This window comes from Corythoichthys intestinalis, chromosome 18 (assembly GCF_030265065.1).
Source record: "Corythoichthys intestinalis isolate RoL2023-P3 chromosome 18, ASM3026506v1, whole genome shotgun sequence".
Taxonomy (NCBI): Eukaryota; Metazoa; Chordata; class Actinopteri; order Syngnathiformes; family Syngnathidae; genus Corythoichthys; species Corythoichthys intestinalis.
In genome coordinates, this window is record NC_080412.1 from 11,142,559 (window position 1) to 11,166,204 (window position 23,646).

General features: G+C 40.9%; 2 protein-coding genes across 3 annotated transcripts; one reads left to right on the forward strand and one right to left on the reverse strand.

The window, feature by feature from the left end:
* The first annotated feature begins 1,017 nt into the window (after nt 1-1,017).
* Nucleotides 1,018-8,628, forward strand: LOC130906598 (E3 SUMO-protein ligase ZBED1-like). 2 transcript variants are annotated; one of them, XM_057821083.1, is made up of 3 exons: nt 1,018-1,038; nt 1,406-2,336; nt 6,644-8,628. In XM_057821083.1, the coding sequence occupies exons 2-3, from the start codon at nt 1,463-1,465 to the stop codon at nt 7,648-7,650; spliced, it is 1,881 nt and encodes a 626-aa protein (XP_057677066.1). In that variant the 5' UTR covers nt 1,018-1,038; nt 1,406-1,462; the 3' UTR covers nt 7,651-8,628. The 2 variants fall into 2 exon arrangements, with proteins under 2 accessions (XP_057677066.1, XP_057677067.1); XM_057821084.1 differs by lacking the exon at nt 1,018-1,038 and having other exon boundaries at nt 1,313-1,572; nt 1,641-2,336.
* A 1,524-nt stretch (nt 8,629-10,152) lies between these two features.
* trpc6a (transient receptor potential cation channel, subfamily C, member 6a) lies at nt 10,153-18,919 on the reverse strand. Its single transcript, XM_057821928.1, has 14 exons — nt 18,775-18,919; nt 18,340-18,656; nt 17,030-17,162; nt 16,583-16,883; nt 15,886-16,071; nt 15,651-15,815; nt 15,336-15,579; nt 13,441-13,799; nt 13,221-13,357; nt 12,939-13,134; nt 10,958-11,158; nt 10,835-10,891; nt 10,695-10,770; nt 10,153-10,621 (listed from the first exon to the last, which is right to left on the reverse strand). Exons 1-14 carry the CDS (start codon nt 18,891-18,893, stop codon nt 10,497-10,499), a joined length of 2,616 nt encoding a protein of 871 aa, XP_057677911.1. The 5' UTR covers nt 18,894-18,919; the 3' UTR covers nt 10,153-10,496.
* Nucleotides 18,920-23,646: the final 4,727 nt, after the last annotated feature.

Below are 23,646 nucleotides of genomic sequence, written 5' to 3' on the forward strand. Positions count from 1 at the left end.
TTGAATAATATATATAATTACATACCTTCTTTTTGTGGCCGGGTTGAAAAAACAAAAGCGGTTGCACGACGTCTGTAAACGGGGGTTTCCAGGGTAAACCGGACAAATTAAAAATAGTTTGGGGGCTTAATGCCCCATGAAACTGCTAAGGCAGCATATGGACATATTGTTTTATCAAACACAACAGTTCTTTTGGGTTAAAATACAGCAGTTTATTTTAAAGACGGGTGCAAGAGCAGAAACTGCTTTTTCAGTCTCGTCTGTGTTGTCCGCCATCAGTGTTGTTAATTTTACTTTAAAAAAGTAATTAATTACAGTTACAAATTACTTCTCCTAAAAAGTAATTGCGTTAGTAACTCAGTTACCTGAATCTAAGAGTAATTAGTTACTTGGCAAAGTAACTAGTGATAATTTTCTTTTTTTTTCTTCTTCTTTTTCTCAGGAAAAAAAAAAAAAAAAAAAAAAGGTCACACAATGTGAAGTTTAAAGGGTTTTTGGGACAATTGGCCCTAGCCCAATTCTTTACCCTCCACTTAACTAGACACAAGGGTATTGCGATAACTAGATCGTAACCTTTGCTACAGTATGTGTGGAAGTCATTTAAAGTTGTGAAACAACCGTTAAAGTTGTTAAAATTGCTCCCGCTATTGCATTAGTTCCCTTCTGTCTACTTTCACCATGTGTAAGTTTTAAAACTGTTTCATCATTTAAAGATAGATTTAAGTCAAGATTTTGCCGATTTAGGACCATTTTAGATTTAAAAAAAAAAAAAAAAAATAGGTTCGCTAGGAAGGATCTCTACAAGAGCCTTCCTGAGAGGTCTACTGCTTTAAGATGGCGGCTGTTTACTGACGCATGTAGTCCTTAAACATGTTGCCAATGCAGTCTTGTCTGTCATTTGCATCTAGTTCTATAATATGTGATATCTACCGTATCATGTGGGCGTAGTTTGTAGGCTACAGTCAGGTATTTTTGGAGCCACCTAGCATCGCGTCTGCAACGGCGTCTTCCCCACTCCTGCTCTGCTCTCTCGTCTCCGTGAGTTCGTCTCTGACTTTTTTTTATTCAACCAACTTAGTAACGCATAGTAACGCACGCCTTTCCCGCCTCAGTAACGGTAACGGTGTTGCCAAGATGAGAAAAGTAATTAATTAGATTACTCACTACTGAAAAAAATAACGCCGTTAGTAACGCCGTTATATTGTTACGCCGTTATTAACAACACTGTCCGCCATATGCATTTTTAACAGTGCAAAAAGTAGACTCAATAAAATCATTTACATTTTTTGAGAAACAGAGGTTTATATGAAAAAATTTTAAAAATTTACAGTGACGTTGTATTTGTGTGGAACACTGCACTGTGCGCCAATGTTTCAATCAAGACCTTTTTCAACGTTACACATAGTAAACACTGTGAACGAGAGGCGGTACAGCGGGGCGAACGTCAACATTCACGGTGAAAATGGAAACTTTTAACATGAGTATCGTCCACATGGAGGTTCCAGAAAAAGTAGAACAACAGGACCCCGAGGAACTTGTGCCAAGAAGAGGAGCGGTGTCTGTTGTTTGGAGGTATTTCGGTTTCAAAAAATCCGACTTGGACCAAACAACCATTTTATGCAAGATTTGCCTTTCTAAAGTGGTCGCAGGAGGTGGCAACACGAGCAATTTGCTCCACCACTTGAGCCGAAAGCACGTCTCGGAATATGAAGAATGCTTGAAGTTAAGGTCGGCGCCCTCCACGTCGGTAGCGGCGAGCCCCAAATCCCCCCAAGACTCCTTCGCTAGGTTGAACGCCTACGACAGAAAAAGCAAACGCTGGCTCGACATCACAAACGCTATTACCCACCACTTTGCGAAAGACATGCTTCCGCTTGATACGGTGGAAAAAGAAGGTTTCAAACATTTGATGAAGACGCTGGATGCTAGGTACGAAGTACCGAGCAGAAAGTACTTCAGCCAAGTCGCACTCCCCAACCTGTACCAGAAGCACCGAGCTAAGCTGGAGAGCGACCTGGCGAGCGTTCGCCTCTTCGCAGCAACGACCGATGCTTGGTTCAGTCGCACTACCGAGCCTTACTTCAGCGTTGCAGTTCACTTTATAACTGATGACTGGGTATTACAAAGCCATTGTCTGCAAACCAGTTATTTCCCGGACGACCATACGGAAGAGATACTTGCAGCGGGACTGCAGGAGGCGCTTGATTCCTGGGGGCTGTCAGACAAGAAGCTCATGGCCATCACCACAGATAATGGAGACAATATTAAGAAAGCTGTGCAATTGAATGGCTGGTTGGGACTCCAGTGCTTTGGTCACAGACTTCAACTAGCTATAGGTGAGCAAGGTTTCTGTTACTAACATTCCACCATACCTACAGTGTATCACAAAGTGAGTACACCCCTTGCATTTTTGCAGATATTTAAGTATATCTTTTCATGGGACAAGACTGACAAAATGACACTTTGACACAATGAAAAGTAGTCTATGTACAGCTTATATAATCCCTACAGTTAATTTATTTTCCCCTCAAAATATAGCCATTAATATTTAAACCCCTGGCAACATAAGTGAGTACACCGCATGGGAACTACGTACATCCCTAAATGTCCAAATTGAGTACTGCTTGTCATTTTCCTTCCAAAATGTCATGTGACTCGTTCCAGGAGTGCTGTCAGCATTGCTGCACAGATTGAAGAGGTGTGGGGGTCAGCCTCTTAGTGCTCATAACATATGATAGAAAAATAAACAAATAGAATATTTTTTTACATGAACATGATCGCCATTTTAATGAATTAATGACACTTTTAATAACAAATGTTTGCATTTAAATCCGTGGCACTTTAAGTCCCCCATACCACAGAACTTTGAAATTATTCATTGCATATTTAAAGATATATTTATTACCCTTGGCACTTTTACGCAAGGCAAATTTATTTGAAAAGTAATATTTAACACAAGGTAAAAGTGGTTCACATCACATGAAAATAAGCAAGACAATTTTAGTCCCCCATACACTTTGTCCAAATTTCTCTAAAATGGGAGGGGGAGTAAATTTAACTGAAACTAATCCACAGCTGGCTTAATACTGAAAATATTTCTAAAACAACAGTATACATGCAAGTATATGTAAGTGTATGTAAGTATACGTGCTTATGCTGTTGAAAAAAAAACACAACAAACCTCTGTTTTTCTTCACGTTTATGCTCTCTTCTTTCTTTTTCTTCTGACCCGGAGGGCTTTTGTCTTTTCATGAAGTTGACTTGTCACCGTAACGTCGCTCAATTGCGGAGGCTGAAAATGGCACCTTCAGGTAGCTCGCTGGTCTGCTGGGTGGTGAGACTAGGGTCTGTGGTGAAATTGTCGCATCACAGGAAAAAGTGAAACGGGCAAAAAGTCACACTAGAAAAATGATTTCATTATTATATAAATACTTATTATGAACGGTTTTGTTGTTCTTTTGTATTATTGTTTTGTATAATTTTTCGAATACTGCTATCATCAAATATTATTTGAATATTTTTCTTGACGCCCTTTTGGACGCTGCTGTGCCCTTCGGCATTTGCCTAGCTCGCCTTATGGGTGGCACGGGTCCGGGTCATTCCCACCACCATGCTTGACTGTAGGCATGACACACTTATCTTTGTACTCCTCACCTGGTCGCCGCCACACATGCTTGAGACCATCGGAACCAAACAAATTAATTTTCGTCTCATCAGACCATAGGACATACTACCAGTAATCCATGTGCTTTGTTGACATGTCTTCAGCAAACTGATTACAGGCTTTCTTGTGTACCGTCTTCAGAAGAGGCTTCCTCCTGGGGTGACACTCATGCACACCAATTTGATGTAGAGTATGGTGTATGGTCTGAGCACTAACAGGCTGACCCCCCACCTCTTCAATCTCTGCAGCAATGCTGACAACATTCCTGTAACGAGTCACATGACATTTTGGAGGGAAAATGGCAAGCAGTACTCAATTTGGACATTTAGGGATTACGTAGTTTCTAAGGGTTGTACTCACTTTTGTTGCCAGGGGTTTGGATATTAATGGCTATATTTTAAGGGGAAAATAAATTAACTCTATTATATAAGCTGCACACAGACTACTTTTCATTGTGTAAAGTGTCATTTTGTCAGTCAAAGTCAAAGATATACTTAAATATCTGCAGAAATGTGAGGGACGTACTCACTTTTGTGATACACTGTATAAATCACTGCAATCTCAACTCATTGGCTGCCATTGACGGCAATAGACGTCCAATCCATTTTAGGGGGTACTAATAGGCATGTGCCGGTATGACATTCTGAGGGTATGATAACCCTAAGCAAAAATATCACGGTTACAATTACAGCTCTAAAATGTGTTACTTTGAGATATCTGGGTTAAAACATGTTTTCCATTGAACGGGATTTTTATTTTTCAAAACATATTAGCAAATTGGAACATAAGTGTAATGTTAAGTTAAAATAATTTAAAAAAAAAAAAAAATACCCTAAATAAAATAAATGCGGTCATTTAGGTGAGCGTAAACCCACAGCCACAGCTCAACATTATTATTATTATTTTTTTTTTTGGTTTTTTTTTTAAACCTGTCCTGTTCAGCTGTTTGACACAGAGAATGGAAGTCTAAGTGCCCGGATTCTGAACAGTTTTAATGTTTCACATTGAGAGTCTGACATACTCCCATTGTGATCATTCAAAATACCTGTTTTATTATGACAAAGCAGCGAACAGGAAGGGATTATGGGGGGACAGAAGAAAAGAAATACAAGAGAAGAAAGAAAAGAAACACATACACAAACAACAACAAGAAATACATTGAACATCTAAACTAGTTACTAATATGCTGGTGCTATCGTCAGCGAGATGTATTTCCGGTTTACACCATGTGGGGGCCTATTGGCCAGTGAAAGAGGAGAATGGGGGTGGGGGTGTCTATAAGACTATAAACTAAGTGATTGAAAGGGGTAGAGTGTACACAAATCAGTTCTGTGATCTAGAACCCAGTAATCGTGTGAATCTCTTATGAGTGAAAGCCCGTTGGTGACCAACCCTACGCCGCCGCATCGCCAATCCCGGCACCGGAACCCCCAACCCGAGCATGCCCTACCACATCCAGCAGCACGCAAGCCCCACCGGGCGCGCGACAGCCACGCAGACGGGCGGAGAGACCGCGCGGGCACCAACCCAGGGCCACGGCCCTGGGTTGGTGCCCGCACAGCTCAACATTATTACCATCAGAACAAAAATATTGAATTATTTTCCATAAAAAGCACGTGTGCATGACTATTATAATTTTTACATTTTACACTCACTCTTTCTCAACACAGACAGTTGCCAGAGAAAAAAAAACCACGTTTTCCCATCGCTAGACACACTAAACACACTGGAGTTAACTCTAGTAGCAAGTGAGAAACATTCATGATACAGTGATCCCTCGTTTTTAATAGGGACCAGAACTCGCCGCGATAAATGCAAAACCGCGAAGTATTCAGATCTGTCATTGGAAAGAGATACCTTCAGTGTATCACAAAAGTGAGTATACCCCTCGCATTTCTGCAGATATCTAAGTATATCTTTTCACGGGACAACACTGACAAAATGACACTTTGACACAATGAAAAGTAGTCTGTGTACAGCTTTTATAATAGAGTCAATTTATTTTCCCCTTAAAATATAGCCATTAATATCTAAACCCCTGGCAACAAAAGTGGGTACACTGCATGGGAACTACGTACATCCCTAAATGTCCAAATTGAGTACTGCTTGTCACTTTCCCTCCAAAATGTCATGTGACTCGTTACAGGAGTGCTGTCAGCATTGCTGCAGAGATTGAAGAGGTGTGGGGGTCAGCCTCATAGTGGATCTTAGGGATCACTGTAGTGTTAACTATCCTATTCTGTATGAATGCAAAATCATATCGGAGGTATTGCCTCCTCCGCAAACATGTTTTACATGTCGGTTGGCCCTCCTCCGTTGCCGAAGTATTCCCATACCAGCGATTTCGTTTTTCTTTGTTGTGGGGAATAAGTTCAGTAGTTTCACGTCCTCCAGCCATCGTGTTCGTGTAGCACACTGACACTGAGCAACAACCGGTGGAGGAGGGTTAAGCCTTGCTGCTGCAAGTGAGGAATTCCTCCCTGCATTTTCTGGGACATAAAAAATAGCTAATAGCGTAGGGACGGTATGACGGAAAATTTTTGCATGATGACATTTTCATACCACGGTATACCTTCAAACTGGTAATCGGCACATGTCTAGGTGGTAGCAACCACTTCAAATAGATTAGACGTCTAGCGCCGTCAATAGCAGACAATGTGTTCAGCAGTGTCTGACCATGCCATGATAGCAACTATTTTATATTCAAGTAAGTATGCTGTAATTTACTATTAACAGGATTTTTTAAAAAACGTGGTATTGATACAGTATCAGGATTGGCCGATACCAGACATCCTGGTATCAGAATCTGTTTTGGGGGCCAAAAAATGGTATCAGTGCAACACTTTTAGAAATCCATAAATTAGCTGTTTTATTATTAAAGTTGTCCACTTAAAAGGTTGGTGAAAAAAGTAGTGGGTTGTAATTTAAAAAACAGTGTGGTCAAAAGTAAACTAATACAATTGCTTGTTATTCTTGCAGAGAGAGGTTTAAAAGACGACAGCATACAATGTGCCATCGGCGTGTGCAAAAAAATAGTGTCAGCCTTCTCATGCTCAAGTAAAAAAAAGAGGGACCTGGCCATTGTTCAGAACTATCTGGGGCTTCCTAACCACGGTCTGACAACAGAGACGCCTACCAGGTGGGGCTCACGCCAGATGATGATGCAAAGAGTGCTCGAGCAAGAGAGGGCCATTAGTCACGTTCTGAAAGACGACAAGAAATCAAGGCACTTGGTCCCGGGATGGCAAGACGTGGACATTCTCGAGGCCGTCAACAAGGTGTTGAGCCCGCTTCAGGACTTCACGGACGCTTTATCGGGAGAGCAGTACGTCAGCGTCTCCTACCTCAAGCCGGTGCTCAATCTCTTCAACACATCAATTCTTGCCGAGGACGAGAGCGACACACAGCTGACAAAAGACGTGAAGAGAAACATCCTTGCCGATTTGAACGATAGTTATTCGGACCCGGTCACGGATGAACTGCTTGACCTGGCATCTCTTCTGGATCCACGCTTTAGAACCAAGTATACAGATGAAGAAAAGGTGGAGCGGGTTCTGTCGAGAGCGGTCGAAGAGATGGTGTCACTAATGAAGACCGAACAGGACACTTTCCCAGGCGCGGTTGGTGCCGAAGCAGAACAAGAACCCGATCCACCTCCGAAAGTGAAAAGAAAAAAGACATTGGCCAGCTTTTTCAAAAAACAGAGCAGCACAATGTCAGAAGAGGAAAGCGCCAGGAAGGAGCTGACTGTCTACCTACAAACCACCGAGGTGGAGAGTGACGCCGACCCTTTGGACTGGTGGAGATGCCATCAGACAAATTTCCCTCGCGTTGCCAAGCTGGCGCGGCAGTACTTATGCATCCCCGCCACCAGCGCTCCGTCAGAGCGAGTGTTCAGCACCGACGGCAATGTCGTCCCTTGTCAAAGGGCCGCACTCAAACCAGATGCTGTGGATCGCCTGGTTTTCCTGGCTCAAAATTTGTAAACATGACCCATGAAGTAGCACCCTTCAAGTGCTGTGCAATATCATATTTGTTAGGCTTTTAACAAAACAGTTTTAATAAATAAGAGTTAATTTATTCATTGACAGCAATAGTCGTCTAATCCATTGGAAGTGGACGGGTTGGCAGCGATTGAACAGCCGTTCATTCGTAGCCGCCCTCGTACTTCAAATGGATTGGACGTCTAGTAGTGATAAACTCATTTAAATTCACAGCAGAAGAGCAGTTTTTTGCTGCACTGTGGTTGTGCTGCTCCTGCTGGTGTGTCCATCCTGACCACTGAGGGGCAGTATTATACAGTCAGTACATAAAATATTTTCCTCTCTCATTCATAATGTGTATTGTTTTGATGTGGTTTGTTGTATTAGCTCTGCGACACTTGAAGCCATTTTTAAAAAGTATCATGTCTCAGTACATTTATTCCTAAATGTAAAAATAAGGACGTTTGAGGCAATTTTGATGTGTTTTATGTACTTTATAATGTTTTGGTAGATGTTCACTACTGATTGCAAAGCAGTACTTTCAAAGGAAGTAATAATGTAGTTTGCATTATTATTTTCACTTTTTTTTTAAATATGTGTACAGTATATACAGTATACAACTTGAAGTAAGTTAAAACTTTTTCTATAAAAACTATTTCCTATGAAAGTTTTGTTTGTTTCACTCCTTTCTGTGTTGGTTTATTAAACAGGTTTGGGAAAACTGTGTCATAGACTTATCATAATGATATTGACAGAGCGCGGGGCCGATTAATAGGGGGCCTATCTCCGTCAAAGCTGACTGAGTGGAAACAAGACAAAGAGCCTTTTACGTTGAAAATTCGTCTTGATTCTTGGTTGAAAGCAAAAAAAAAAAAACGGTTCACATTTATTTTATGTGGCTATGTCAAATGTGCTGATAGTCTTTAAGTCACTGTGGTGCCGCAATTTCACCATAAAGAGCTTTTTACGTTGAAATTCTTGTGAATAAAAGCTTAATTTACATTGATTTTTTTTTTTGTGAATAAATGCTTAAATCCCTAAATTCTTTATAGATGTGGAAGTAAAACAGTCTTGATTCTTGGTTAAAAGCAAAAAAATGGGCAGTTAGCATTTATTTACGTAAACATGTCAAATATGCTGTTAGTCTTCAAGTCATTATGGCGCTGCCTTGTCACAACAAAGAGCTTTTTACGATAAAATTCTTGTGAATAAATGCTTAAATCCCTGAATTCTTTATAGATATGGGCATAAAACAGTCAATTCTTGGTTAAAAGCAAAAAAAAAACAAAAAACAAAAAAAAACCGGATAGTTAGCATTTATTTTACGTAAATATGTCGAATGTGCTGCTAGTCTTTTAGCCAATGTGGTGGCCCCCTTAGTACAACAAAGAGCTTTTTGTGTTGAAAATTATTGTGAATAAATGCTTAAATCCCTGAATTGTTTATAGATATGGACGTAAAACAGTCTCGATTCATGGTTGAAAGCAAAAAAAACATTTATTTTACGTAAATATGTCGAATGTGCTGCTAGTCTTTAAGTCACTGTGGCGCCGCTTCGTCACCACAAGGAGCTCTTTACGTTGAAATTCTTGTGAATAAATGCTTAATTTACATTGAAATTCTTGTGAATAAATGCTTAAATCCCTGAATTCTTAATAGACATGGATGTAAAACAGTCTCAATTCTTGGTTAAAAGCAAAAAAACGGGCAGTTAGCATTTATTTTACGTAAATATGTCAAATGTGCTGCTGTCTTTAAGTCATAATGGCGCTGCCTTGTCAAAACAAAGAGCTTTTATATGTGTGAATAAATCCTTGAATTCTTTATAGATATGGACATAAAACAGTCATGATTCTTGGTTAAAAGAAAAAAAAAAAACGGGCAGTTAGCTTTTATTTTACGTAAATATGTCGAATGTGCTGCCAGTCTGTTAGCCAATGTGGCGGCCTCCTTAGTACAACAAAGAGCTTTTTGCGTTGAAAATTCTTGTGAATAAATGCTTAAATACCCGAATTCTTTAGAGAGATGGACCTAAAACAATCTCAATTCTTGGTCAAGAGCCCAAAAAATTGGCAGTTATTTTACGTAAATATTACAAAGTATAACGCCAATGCTGTTGCAGCTAATTTCTCTCATTGATTTGTTCATAAAGTTTCAAAATGCATGCATCCTATGAAAAATATAATAATGACCTTGAATCCTCGAACAAATCACTCCTGCGACAATCCCTCCTGTTTGTATGCGGTACAGCTTCCAGACGTTTTCAACCTAAATCCAGCGTTAGATTGCTGCATGCGTGTGTTTGAGAATAACTCCTCTTGATGTGGGCAGGCCCCCTACTTGAAGGCATGGCACAGTGTGTGACGGATGTGACCCGTCAATATAATTATGTGGTCTATTATTGCGTAGTAAAAGTTGAGTGTTTTGACTGCATCTTTGCATTCTGACTAACGAGGGATATTAAAATTTCCAATTTTACCTTCAGACATTCGCTGTCAGCTCTCCTGCTTTAAATGGATTGGACATCTAGTGCGTCAATGCCAGAAAATGAGTGAAGTAGTGTCTGACAAAGCCATGATAACAATTATGTTACAGTCAATTCAGGCTATTCTAATTTAGTATTAAAAGGCACAAATTCAAAAAATCAGAATAGTATCGGCATCAGCCGATACCACACAGCCAGGTATGGGAGCTAGAAAACATGGAATCGGTGCAACACTAGTTCACTTTTATATTTTACGAATACAAAATGAGGGCCATTTGAATCTTTGTGCAGAATCAGCCGCTGGACTGCAGAGTTATACAAATCTTTAGAAGCAAGCTATGACACAATTTATAATAAAGTATGCTCAGGATGTTGCAATGTCCCCGAGTCTTCTCATCAGCTCATCCAGCGTCTCCGTATTCTGCGACTTCTCTTCTAAAAGCTCGTAGCGGAGGCTGGATATGTCTTGCTTGATTTCCTTCAACTCACCTAATCAAACAATAAATTGTAAAATATTGAAATGTCTTAGCATCTTTTACAGTACTTGTATATGAGAACTCACCTTCAGTAATCTCATCACTTTCCCGGTCGGCTCGTGCTTTGATGATGTAACGCTTGATGAGGCGCTTCATTATCTTCTGCAATAATATTAAATGTAACTATTATAAAATCATCCAGTCAAAAGAGTTATGATGTTGGTACCTGATATCTGGACGGGTTTGTGGAACCGCTGAATGCTGGCTTTTTCCCTTCTCCCATCTAAAGACAAAATAATTCAAAATTACTTGGAAGAGAAAGTTGGCTTCTTGAACAGGAAACTGTCACCTTGTCAAGTTGTGTCTCATGTTTTTCCTCATTATGTCCTCTTATGTACTGCAGAACCAGAGATTTGACACCTTTGGAAAGGCCCAGCATTGACTTGGGACTTGGAACAAGGTTGAAAGGCACTGGTAGGGTTCGCCCTTCCTCAAAGTAGGAGAACCAGAGTTTGGCTCGTGCAAACTTCCACTCTACATCGGCATCGTCCTAGTGGAGCAATGATAAGTTGGTGGCCAAACATTAATACAGTCATGTGAAAAAATTAGAACACCCCGTTAAATATTTAGTTCTTTATTAAGAAATGTTCACATGTCAATGTCTGATCTTGTTTTTCTTTATTTCTGGATAAGAAAGTGATTTAGTTGCAGGTAAACAACAAAAATTAACATTGTTTTACTCATTAAACCAAAAATATCAACAAGAATGCGTATTCTAACTGAGGAAAAAGTTAGGGCACCCTACCACCTAATAGCTAGTGTTACCCCTTTAACTTCAGTGAGACGCTTTTTGTAGCCATTTTACATCGGGCTGAAGAAAGTTTGCCCCATTCCTCAAAGCAGAATATTTTCAAGTTTCAAGTTGAAGTGAGAGAGAACACCATGGTGAGATCAACGGACTTTTATTAGGGCTTCAGAAAGAAGATTGTTGACGTTTATGAGTCTGGTAAGGGATTTCAAAAAATCTAAAAAAAATTTTAGATCAGCCATTCCACTGTCCGTAAAATAGTCTACGAGTGGAGGACATTCTAAACAACTGCCAACATGCCCAGGTCCGGCCATCCAATCAAGTTCACCCCAAGAGTGGACCGCAAGATGCTAAAAGAGGTCTCCAAAAACCCTAAAATGTCATTACGGGACCTACAGCAGGCTCTTGCTACTGTTGATGTGAAAGTGCATGCCTCTACAATCAGAAAGAGACTTCACAAGTTTAACCTTCGTGGGAGGTGTGCAAGGATGAAACCTTTGCTCTGCAAGTAGAACATGAAGGCCAGACTGAAGTTTGCCTGAGTGAATGTAGACAAACACCAGGTCTTCTGGAATAATATTCTGTGAACAAATGACTCTAAAATTGAATTATTTGGACACCAGAAAAGAGGACATGTTTGTGTAAACCCAATACAGCATCCCAAGAAAAGAACCTCATACCAACTGTGGAGCATAGAGGTGGAAGTGTCATGGTTTGGGGATGCTTTGCTGCAGCAGGACCTAGCCAGCCCACCATCATAGAATCCACCATGAATTCTATCGTGTATCAGAGGGTGCTTGAGGAACATGTAAGATCATCCGTAAAAAAATTCAAGCTGAAGCGAAACTGGACCTGCAACATGACAATGACCCAAAACATACCAGTAAATTCACCAAGGACTGGCTGAAAAGAAATGGAGAGTCCTGGAATGGTCAAGTCAAAGCCCAGATCTCTTTACCTGCAATTAAATCACTTTCTTTTCCAGAGATAAAGAAAAACAAGATCAGATCAGTATGGGAACATTTCTTAATAAAAAACTGAATATTTAATGGGGTGTCCTAATTTTTTCAAATGACTGTACATAAAACAATCGACTTGAACTGTCTAAGACAGGGGTCTCCAAACCGGTCCTCAAGGGCCGCTGTGGGTCCTGGTTTTTGTTCTAACCGATCGAGTACCGATATTTTAACCAATGAAGTTTCTGCTAAAACAAGCAACACCTGGATTACAGTTGTAAAACACCAAATTGGTGCATAGGCGTTGTCTTGTTTTGTTGGAATGAAATCCTACACCCACTGCGGCCCTATGTGGAATAGTTTGGAGACCGCTGGTCTAATATAAACCTATCCCCAATCTGACATTTTTGGAAATGCTTTATCCCAAATGCCATAACAACTTTGAGTTATGACAAGAATGTGTTTTGTCCTCATTTTTTCTCTTAGTATGAATTCTATTACTTCTCCTTAGTCTAAATATTAGTAAAAGTGATGCGCCCCCATGTTTTGGTGTCTGATCGTCATACCTCGATCTCCTGGAACGAGCTGTTGATCATGGCGATAAGCATATTGAGCAACACTATGACCATGGTCACGTTGTAAACGCCATAGAGCACGTAGCCAATGTTCTCGATGAACTTGTGCCCGTTGTTTATCACAACTGAACGGACCTCAGACAAGCCAAATATGGCCCAGAAGAGTGTCTTGAAGCTCTCCTCCAGGCTGTTGTGTAGACAAATCACCGAAGCAATGACAATTTTTATGGTTATGATTGTCAGGCATAGGACATGTATATGCAAGAGTCTCACGTGGTGAAGGCGTCGTTCTGCTTGACTCCCAGGTAATAGGAGTACAGGTTGAACATGCCAATCATGAAAGCCAGAAAAACCAGAAGGAAGATAACCATGAATTTGAAAATATCCTTCACCGTCCTGCCCAGCGAGATCTGCAGAGGCCCGAAGCTCTCATTGGCCGGGAGGATGTACGCAATCCGAGAGAAGCTTAGCACTACTGCCACCGCGTACAGACCTTCGGAGACCAGCTGGGGATCCGATGGCAACCAGTGGATCCTCGCTGCCAAAAACAGGATAGGATATTGTGTTGCAATACCGGAAGGCTGCATACCTGGCTGGCCAGAAAAGACGTTAGACCGCGGTCACCCAACGTGAAGTAGAGTATCTCAGGAGGCAGTGTGACATTTGTCAGGTTGGTGTAATGCGTGTCTACGTAAGTCTGAGCAAAACTGGCGTGTCTAAGAGCGGAGAAGCGGCAACTGAACGACGCCAGGAAGATCGCAAGCATCCCAAAATCCAGAAAGTTCCATGGTTCCACCAGGTACTCCCCAGGCCCCAGACTCCAGATCTCTTTGACCTCGGTCCAGATCATTCCTGTAACACAAACAAAAACTGACGATCCAGCTCCATCCATCTGTCAATTTTCTATACTACTATAGTCTTGAAAGACCGTGAGCCAATCCCAGCTGACTTTAAGCAGTACGTGGACCGGTCACCAGCCAATCAAAGGACATACAGTGGGGCAAATAAGTATTGTGTCAACCAATTGTGCAAGTTCTCCCACTTGAAAATATTAGAGAGGCCTGTAATTGTCAACATGGGTAAACCTCAACCATGAGAGACAGAATGTGAAAAAAAAACCTGAAAATCACATTGTTTGATTTTTAAAGAACTTATTTGCAAATCATGGTGGAAAATAAGTATTTGGTCAATACCAAAAGTTCATCTGAATACTTTGTTATGTACCCTTTGTTGGCAATAACGGAGGCCAAACGTTTTCTGTAACTCTTCATAAGCTTTTCACACACTGTTGCTGGTATTTTGGCCCATTCCTCCATGCAGATCTCCTCTAGAGCAGTGATGTTTTGGAGCTGTCGTTGGGCGACACGGACTTTCAACTTCCTCCACAGATTTTCTATGGGTTTGAGATCTGGAGACTGGCTAGGCCACTCCAGCACCTTGAAATGCTTCTTACGAAGCCACTCCTTTGTTGCCCTGGCTGTGTGTTTGGGATCATTGTCATGCTAAAAGGCCCGGCCACGTCTCATCTTCAATGCCCTGGCTGATGGAAGGAGATTTTCACTCAAAATCTCTCGACACATGGCCCCATTCATTCTTTCCTTTACACAGATCAGTCATCCTGGTCCCTTTGCAGAAAACCAGCCCCAAACCATGATGTTTCCACCCCCATGCTTCACAGTGGGTATGGTGCAATTCAGTATTCTTTTTCCTCCAAACACAAGAACCTGTGTTTCTCCCAAAAAGTTCTATTTTGGTTTCATCTGACCATAACACATTCTCCCAGTCCTCTTCTGGATCATCCAAATGCTCTCTAGCGAACCACAGACGGGCCAGGACGTGTACTTTCTTCAGCAGGGGGACACGTCTGGCAGTGCAGGATTTGAGTCCCTGGCGGCGCATTGTGTTACTGATAGTAGCCTTTGTTACGGTTGTCCCAGCTCTCTGTAGGTCATTCACTCTGTACCCCCGTGTGGTTCTGGGATTTTTGCTCACCGTTCTTGTTATCATTTTGACGCCACGGGGTGAGGAGGGAGTTGAAAGTCCGTGTTGCCGAACAACAGCCCCAAAACATCACTGCTCTAGAGGAGATCTGCATGGAGGAATGGGCCAAAATTCCAGCAACAGTGTGTGAAAAGCTTGTGAAGAGATACAGAAAACATTTGGCCTCCGTTATTGCCAACAAAGGGTACATAACAAAGTATTGAGATGAACTTTTGGTATTGACCAAATACTTATTTTCCACCATGATTTGCAAATAAATTCTTTAAAAATCAGAAAACACACACACAAAGATGTGGAGAACATAAAACTATACACCGGAAGGACAGAGCTAGAATTGGAGCCCTAATCTGCTAAACATATCTTTATTCTATATGGTCATAATCTTACCCATGACCCACGAGACAATTAGAATCTCCATCCAGGTGAAGGGTGTTGTGGTCATTCGGTAGAGCAGCATGGGGTCTGTGCCCAGTCGGGATGCGCCTGGCACATGTTGGTGGGTCATGTTGGGCAACACAGCGGTTCCTGCGAAACGGTCTGCAGCGTTAAGGATCAGCAGGCCCAGGAAGATTGTGAAAGATGAAGCATGAGCCACGAATTTCATGAAGGGGCTGCGCATAACCCGACCCACCTGCTCCACAAAGACAACAGTCAAAAAGGGATTTGGACTACTGGATTTTTTAGATGATTCAGGGAACTTACTCTACTGCATGGTGCGATCCAATAGGCCAAAGCCAACCCAGGCAGCCCCATGGACACCGCCAGGACAACCAGTAGTTTGATAGCTGTAGTTTGCTGCCTAAGACCTGGTAGGTTCTCATACCAGATACTTAGTAGCTGCTGCTGGCAGTTGGGATGGGCTACAAACTGAAAAATGATGACCGTGAGCATTGTTGCATAGCAAGAGACAAACACACAGGGTCTGTTCCAATCCAACCTTTTTCAATTCATATTTGATGGCTAATTTGAGGCGTGTGAGGGAAGGGCGACCGGGTGGATCGTAGCTGTCTTCACAATTGGTTTCCCCATTCAGTATGGCCTCCACTTCCTCAGTGCTACGGCACAGGTCTAAGAGGCCCACCACGAAGTCCTTACACTGGCTGGACAAGCGGCAATAGTCGTTCTACGCAAGACACCGCAATAGATGACAAGTTTAAACACTCAAAGAATTTCCTTACACGTATACATTAAGCAAACATTACTCTTGAGATAAAATCGAGCCGTGGTATTTGTTTATGGCCCTCGTCTGCCTCATAAAATGTCCTGCGTGTACTCACATCTTTAGCTGGCAGTCAGTTTGGGAGCACAACGTAACATTTTTTCTATGTTTATAATCTTGAGGATGAGCCAATTTGAATGGAATTTGTACTATAGTGAACTCAATGTTATTGCTGTCGATACATTCCAGACCCAACCGTGATGGGTGAAAATAGGAGTACCGAAACCATTTCAATTAAAGTAACTTTTTAAATATAATGCTTTACCCCTTCCAGACACTTTAAACTTATGTCAACCTCTTGAAGCATGTTAAACCTATGGAAACCTTTTAGAGTTATCGGTTGCTGTTCTTGCAGTTCTCCCAAAATAAAAACAGAAGGCTCGTTTGGTGGACCACAAAATAACTTGAAAAGCACCTTAAACTCCTTCTCAATGTTGGCCAGCATGGCCAGCTCATTGCTGAGTTCCAGGGCAGCTAGCACTGGATCCTCACTGGACAGGGACAGGTAAGCCGGACTAGCCAGCCCTCGGTAAGCGTTGATACGGGAGCGCGAGTGGCTGAAGGAGTCAAACTGCTGCTGGTAGTTGCACGAGTTGCACCCGCAGAAGTAGTCATGGGGTGGGTCGATCCGAGCCCCTTTACTCAACAAAGTGTGAACGATCTCATACTCTTGGCAGTGCGCCGCCAGGATTACTGGTGTCACATCGTGGGAGAACCTGGAGTGTGTTAAAAGCCAAGACAAGAAATTCTCACTGGACTGAGGCCACAAATCAGTTTTCAAGACAGAGGAAGATAGGAACTCAGAACAACAATCAGAAAAAAACTTGGTCCAACCCAGGACTTTCCCTGTTATGTATCCTACCTCGTCCCGTCCTCGTCGTAGGCATAGAAGTCATCTAGCATGTCCACTTGAGCAGGACTGGCTGTCAGACGATGGGCATCTCGGAACGAAGGGTGCGCAAGCAGGGCCTCAGTGATGCGGATGTAGCCCTTACCTACAATAACCACGAAATCATTTAATTGTAATATCTAAAGTGGCACAGGCAAGATTGACAAAGAAAAAGCTGAAGGAAATTTAATCCTTAATAGGGAACTCATTCGTTGCCATTGACGGCACTAGGACGTCGAGTGCCATCAGTGTCACTAAAAATGGCATTCACGCTTTCACAGCTATTCCTCCCAGTTTAAATGACTTGGACATGCGTTCTTGTCAATAGCAGGCAATGAGTTGAATAATATGAAAAAAATCAACTTCAGTGTTATTGGGCAGCCATAACTTACTATTTTCAAACACATGCAGGGATCCAACACCGGATTTAGGTTGAAAATCTACGAAAGCTGTATCGCATACAAACAGGATGGATTGTCTCTGGAGTGATTTGTTGCAGGATTCAAGGTAATTATTAAATTTTTCATGTAATGCATGCATTTTTTAAAAATCCAGTGGGAGAAATTAACCGCTACGGCATTGGCGTCATAATTCCCAATACTTACGTAAAATAAATGCTAACTGTCCGTTTTTTTTTTTTTTTGCTTTTAACCAAAAATCGAGACTGTTTTACGTTCATATCTATAAAGAATTCAGGGATTTAAGCATTTATTCACAAGAATTTTCAAGGTAAAAAGCTCTTTGTGCTGATAAGGCGGCACTACAGTCGCTTAAAGACTAGCATCACATTCGACATATTTACGTAAAATAAATGCTAACTGCCCTTTTTTTTTTTGCTTTTAACCAAGAATCAAGACTGTTTCACGCTCATATCTATAAAAAATTCAGGGATTTAAGCATTTTCTTACAAGAATTTTCAACGTAAAAAGCTCCTTGTAGTGATACGGCGACGCCACAGTCGCTTAAAGACTAGCATCACATTTGACATATTTACTTAAAATAAATGCTAACTGCCCGGTTCTTTGCTCTTTTAACCAAGAATCGAGACTGTTTTACATCCATATCTAGTATGAAGAATTCAGAGATTCAAGCATTTATTCACAAGAATTTTCAACGTAAAAAGCTCTTTGTCTGTGTTTCCACTCGGTCAGCTTCGACGGAGATAGGCCTCGTATTAATCGGCCACGTGCTCTGTGTCCTGTCAATATATCATGAAGTCTATGGTTTAAGATTAAAATTTAGGACTAGGTTCTCAAGCTTTGAGGTTAGAACACTTATCTTACTAATGGCTAATAGGAGGGCATCTCCCACCCGCGCCAGGTCTGGCCTCCCCAGCAGCAGCTCCGTCACCTCCAAGTGCTCGTTGGCCACGGCCAGCTGCAGGGCGTTCTGGCCCATGTAGTTGACTGTATTGACATTCAGGTGGGGGACGTGTAGAAGCATGCGGCGCACCTCGGGGATGTTGCCATACTCGGCTGCCTCCAGGAAGCGCTGCTCCACCTCAGACGGGCCAACGGACGGTTCAGTGAACATGTGAACTGGGCCCCGCAGGGCCTGCCGGCGCTTGACGGCGCTGAGACGAGCCAGGAGTTGGCTGTGGCTGCCACAAAGTTATAAACATGCCATATCTATTGGCCACATTTGACTTGTAAACACACAGGACACCAACCAGCTGCTAAATTTCATTCCAAAAAGCCTTAAAATGAATCTGAACTCACCCAATCCATCTGTTATCCTCAGGGAAGTCATCATATGCCAGCAGGTTGTCCCGGCTTCTGGCCCGTGGGCTGTCCGGGCTAGGAGTGGTTGACGTTGCCACCGACTGCCTGTGGTTCATCCTGGGAGAAGATCAGACAGACTAAGCGAATCACCACCAGTGAGAGTATAGTAAGTCTTTTTTTTTTGCCCTCCCTCTCTACATCCTTTTATCCCTCCCTCCCTCCTCTTCATTGGACTCCTTGAGAAAAATGCTTCTTTTAAGATTCTGCTGTACTTTTATGTGGATTGCCCTAAGGATCTTTACATTCCACAACAACAGACAAACATTGAAAGTATCCTAAAATAAACGTGCTGTGAATTTCAATGAGCTCGTCACTAGTAGACATCCATTCCCGCCCTCCCAGTTCAAATGGATTGGACGCCTATCACCATCAATGGAGCCAATTACTGAAGTTAATGTATCATAAATTATCATACAAAATGAACAGGCTCTAACAATGAGAATCTAATCATCTAATTGAATGTATCGTCAAGTAAAAGCACGTATCTTAAAGTCACATCATGAAACTTGGTGTAAAATAATGTAAAGTAACTTCATGGGGAGCAAATTCATGTAGAGCAATTTTACACTGGGAAAAAAAAAACAATCACAGTTATGGTCAATTATACCGTTAAAAAAATTGGGGGGGGAAATAACTACATTTTTACTGTTGTTGTTGTTGTTTTACACCAGGGGTGTGCAACCTGCCGCTCTAGAGCCACATGTGGCTCTTTGATTATTTTGCTGTGGCTCTTTCTGACTGTGGCAATTAACTTTTTCAGTGCCATTGACGATGATAGACGCCCAATCATCTCTCCGCTGTGAATTTCAAGTTTATCAATAGTAGACGGGAATGAACGTTCATTTGCTGCCACCCTCCAACTTCAAATGGATTGGACGTCTACTGTCATCAATGGCAGGCACTGAGTAAATCGCAGCTGTTTTGACATTGATAAAATAATCAGTTGAGAAATAAAGCTAGTAACAACTTCATTTTAATGTCAATGTATTGATTTTGATGGGAATGTCACCCCTACCAACATGGCTGCCCTGAGGCTATGTTGGTAGGTGTGATAATAGATATCTTCATGCTTCTGCCATGAATTTAAATGAATATCACTAGTAGACCTCCAATCCATCTATAGCTGTCAATGGCAACCAATGAGTGAACAAATATTTGATTTGAAATTCAATTAGATTGTACATTTTTTAAATCTAATTCTAAATTCGAAGATGGTGTTCTAATACAATCAATAAAATTAAGTAGTTGCCCCCCAACAGGCAAACTATGGATAAACTCCATTCTTTTTTCTTGTTGCAGTTCATTAAATCCTAGATGTCAAAGGGCTTTTGTGACTCCTGGTATTTTATCTTGGGTGAAAGACACTCAAAACGGGTCTTTGAGTATCCAAGGTTGCTGACCCCTGTTCTACACGCACAACAATTAAATAAAAATTAAAAAATCTATTTATTCTATAATTTTCAGTTAAAATTTTTATACAAAAATCTACTGTAAAATTGGCCTTTTTGTGTGTGTGTGTGTGCGTGCGTGCGTGTGTGCGTGTGTGTATGTGTGTGTGTGTGTGTGTGTATTTTGCGAGTTTCATATATTTTTAATGATAACATTCTGGCAACCACAGCTTCCAGTATTTTACCATATATACCTGTAGTGTTGCACCGATTCCATTTTTCGGCCCCGATATCGATACCTAGCTGTGCAGTATCGGCCGATACCATTCCGATACCACATATAAATATATATATATATATATATAACAATCAAAAGACATCTCTAGTATTTAGTAGCACCACCTCTGGCTTTTATGACAGCTTTTATATATATATACTGGACTGTCTCAGGAAATTAGAATACACAATATTCTAATTTTTTGAGACAGTCCTGTACGTCACAATGAAAAATTTGGCTTCTGTAAAAAAAAGTCACAGATATCTACCTCACAACTATCACTGAATTGTATTTTTTTTTTGTTACTGTCGCATTTTCCCCGATATGTTAGATGATAAATAATCGATCCAAACAAAAAAAAATTGAAAAATAACGTTTAAATCGGTAACTATATGAAAAAGAAAATTTCAAACACTCCTTGTTGTCTGCGATTTCTGCATCGCGACCCTTGTTATATCACCATGTTTCACCCATAAAATAAAATAAAAATCCGTCTGTGGCCATTCACAGCTGTGTCTTGACACTCAGTGATACATGCTACATGGAATTTTTGGACCGAAACAAGGTAAGTACGCGATAATATCTCGTTAAAATCGTGGCGTCTTTAATTCTGCTCTCACGTGTTCTTGCCTCCAATTAGGGTTTTGCTGTTTAATTTTTTTTGTTTTTTGTTTAAATGCCGTCCTGTTCTAAATTTTTGTTCCCCCAGAAAATTGAGATTATAAGCTTTCCAGTGATGTATCACACATGCATTTCGGACAATTTTGAAAGTTGGCCAAATTGAGGGTCTCAGAGCAGAACTCCAATTCACCTGAGTGTTTTCTGACATATACAGTATATATATATATATATATGCTGTCATAAAAGCCAGAGGTGGTGCTACTAAATACTAGAGATGTCTTTTGATTGTTATTTCATTGTTTGTTTCTCATGATTCCATATTTTTTTCCTCAGAATGGAGAGATTCCACATATATTTGCCTGCACTTGCTCTATAAAATTAACATTCGCCGACCACCACAATGTTTCTATTCATTTCTTTTAGTGTTTCTGAATGCTAAAGATTTGCACTTTTGAACTACCCGTAATTTATTATTCTTTCAAGATTTTTATCTGAGTTTGTTCTACATGATAAAATGTCTGAGTGAGTGCTCGTCCGAGATGGTTGATTCCATACTTTTTGCTAGGGGTTGTATCATAATTCAATAACACAACCTGAATATTCATGTTATGTCTAGTCTACCCATCATAAATTTGCAGTGATGCATAAAATTGCATTTTATCCTATCCTATTATCTTCTATTGTGCATATTCCTCTCTGCTATTCTTAGCTAATAGTGAGATTGATGAAAACATGTCAATTGGCCAAAAATTCCCCCTTCGTAAATTTTCTTTTTTTGTTCAGACATTGTGCAGCTATTTTAAACTCCACTCCAGTTTGTACGTGTGTTCGTGTGTGTGCGTGCATGTATGTACGTACGTACGCGTGTGTTTGTGTGTGCGTTCGGTTGACTGATGGCTGATGAACAGCAGATGAGATTCCTTGGGGTCCAAATTCCCAGCAGACTTTGCTTCCTGTGTCCTCCCACCCTGCACAAATCCTAGTCCACTGTGGGAAAACTGTTTCCCACTTTGCACTATAGACATACTTAAACATTAACTTGAAATCTCTGCTTTCTTCAGGTAATGGAGTGTGTTCATTACCTTTTTTTTTTTCACAATAAATATTTATTGAGAATACAGTATTAGAAATGTCTCATGGCATCAACATGAAGTTATCTGATAAGGCCTCTGATGCACAGATTGCAGCACCAGGTTGCCTTTTAAGGACCTGATTGGTGAAGATTGCACGCTTTAGGCTTTTTATGGCATCAAGCTTTATTTGAGGAGTGGTGTGTTGAAGAAAGGAGTTGGGAGTTAAAGGTGGCAAACATCGATAAACGTCAATGGCGTGAGTTTTTGTTAACTGTGTGAGTATCGTATGCCCCTTGTAAATGTAAGCACTGTAAAAGTCAAGTGTATACATTGTTTATGTGCGGGCAAACACCTGGAGGGTCGAGTGGAATGTGTCAGCACTTGACAAGAGGTTAAGGTCTTTACGGTTTCATCGCCCAGCTGGCTAATTTATGTACTGTAAGGCTACTGAAAATAGTGTAACAATCTAACAGCGGTAATTGAGAAGTAATATAATGTAGCTTAATATAAGTTCATATATATTGTAACTTAATGTAACATAGCTTCATATAATAAAGTAACTTGACGCATGTAATTTAATTTAATGCAATCGTGCTATCAGCCCAAACGAATTAGTAATCTAGTACTAATGTATAACTAGAAAATACAATTTCTGGAGAAATTGCGTTGGGTTGCTTTCACTTCCTATTAATTTTGGGACATTTTGTGTACTCACACAAAATTACATGCACTTGTGGATATATTTACTACAAGTACATCGACTTGTGTGTACTTGTACAACAAGAAATTGTGCTTTCATGACACTTGTGCAGAAAAGTACAGTGGTATGAAAAAGTATCTGAACCTTTTGGAATTTCTCACGTTTCTGCATAAACTCACCATCAAATGTGATCTGAGCTTTGTCAAAATCGCACAGATGAAAAAAACAATGCCTGCTTGAACTAAAACCACCCAAACATTTATAGGTTTTCATATAGAAAGAAATAAGTGAATCATCACATTTAATATTTTGTGCGCCCCCCTTTGGCGGCTATAACTTCAACCAGACACTTCCTGTAGCTGCAGATCAGTCTAGCCGCCTAGCGCATCGATCAGGACTAATTTTGGCATATTCTTCTCTACAAAACTGCTGTAGTTCAGTTAGTTTTCTGGGATGTCTGACATGAATCACTGTGTCTCGGTCATGCCACAGCATCTCAATGGGGTTCAAGTCTGGACTTTGACTTAGCCACTCCAGAACGTGTATTTTGTTCTTCTGAAACCATTCTGAAGTTGATTTCCTTCTGTGTTTTGGATCATAGTCTTTGGATCATTGTCAGCATCCATCCCCTTTTTAGCTTCCACTTTCTGACAGACGGCTTCAGGTTTTCCTGCAAAACATCCTGATGAACTTTTGAATCCATTCCTCCTTTAATGATTGCAAGTTGTCCAGGCTCTGAGGGAGCAAAAC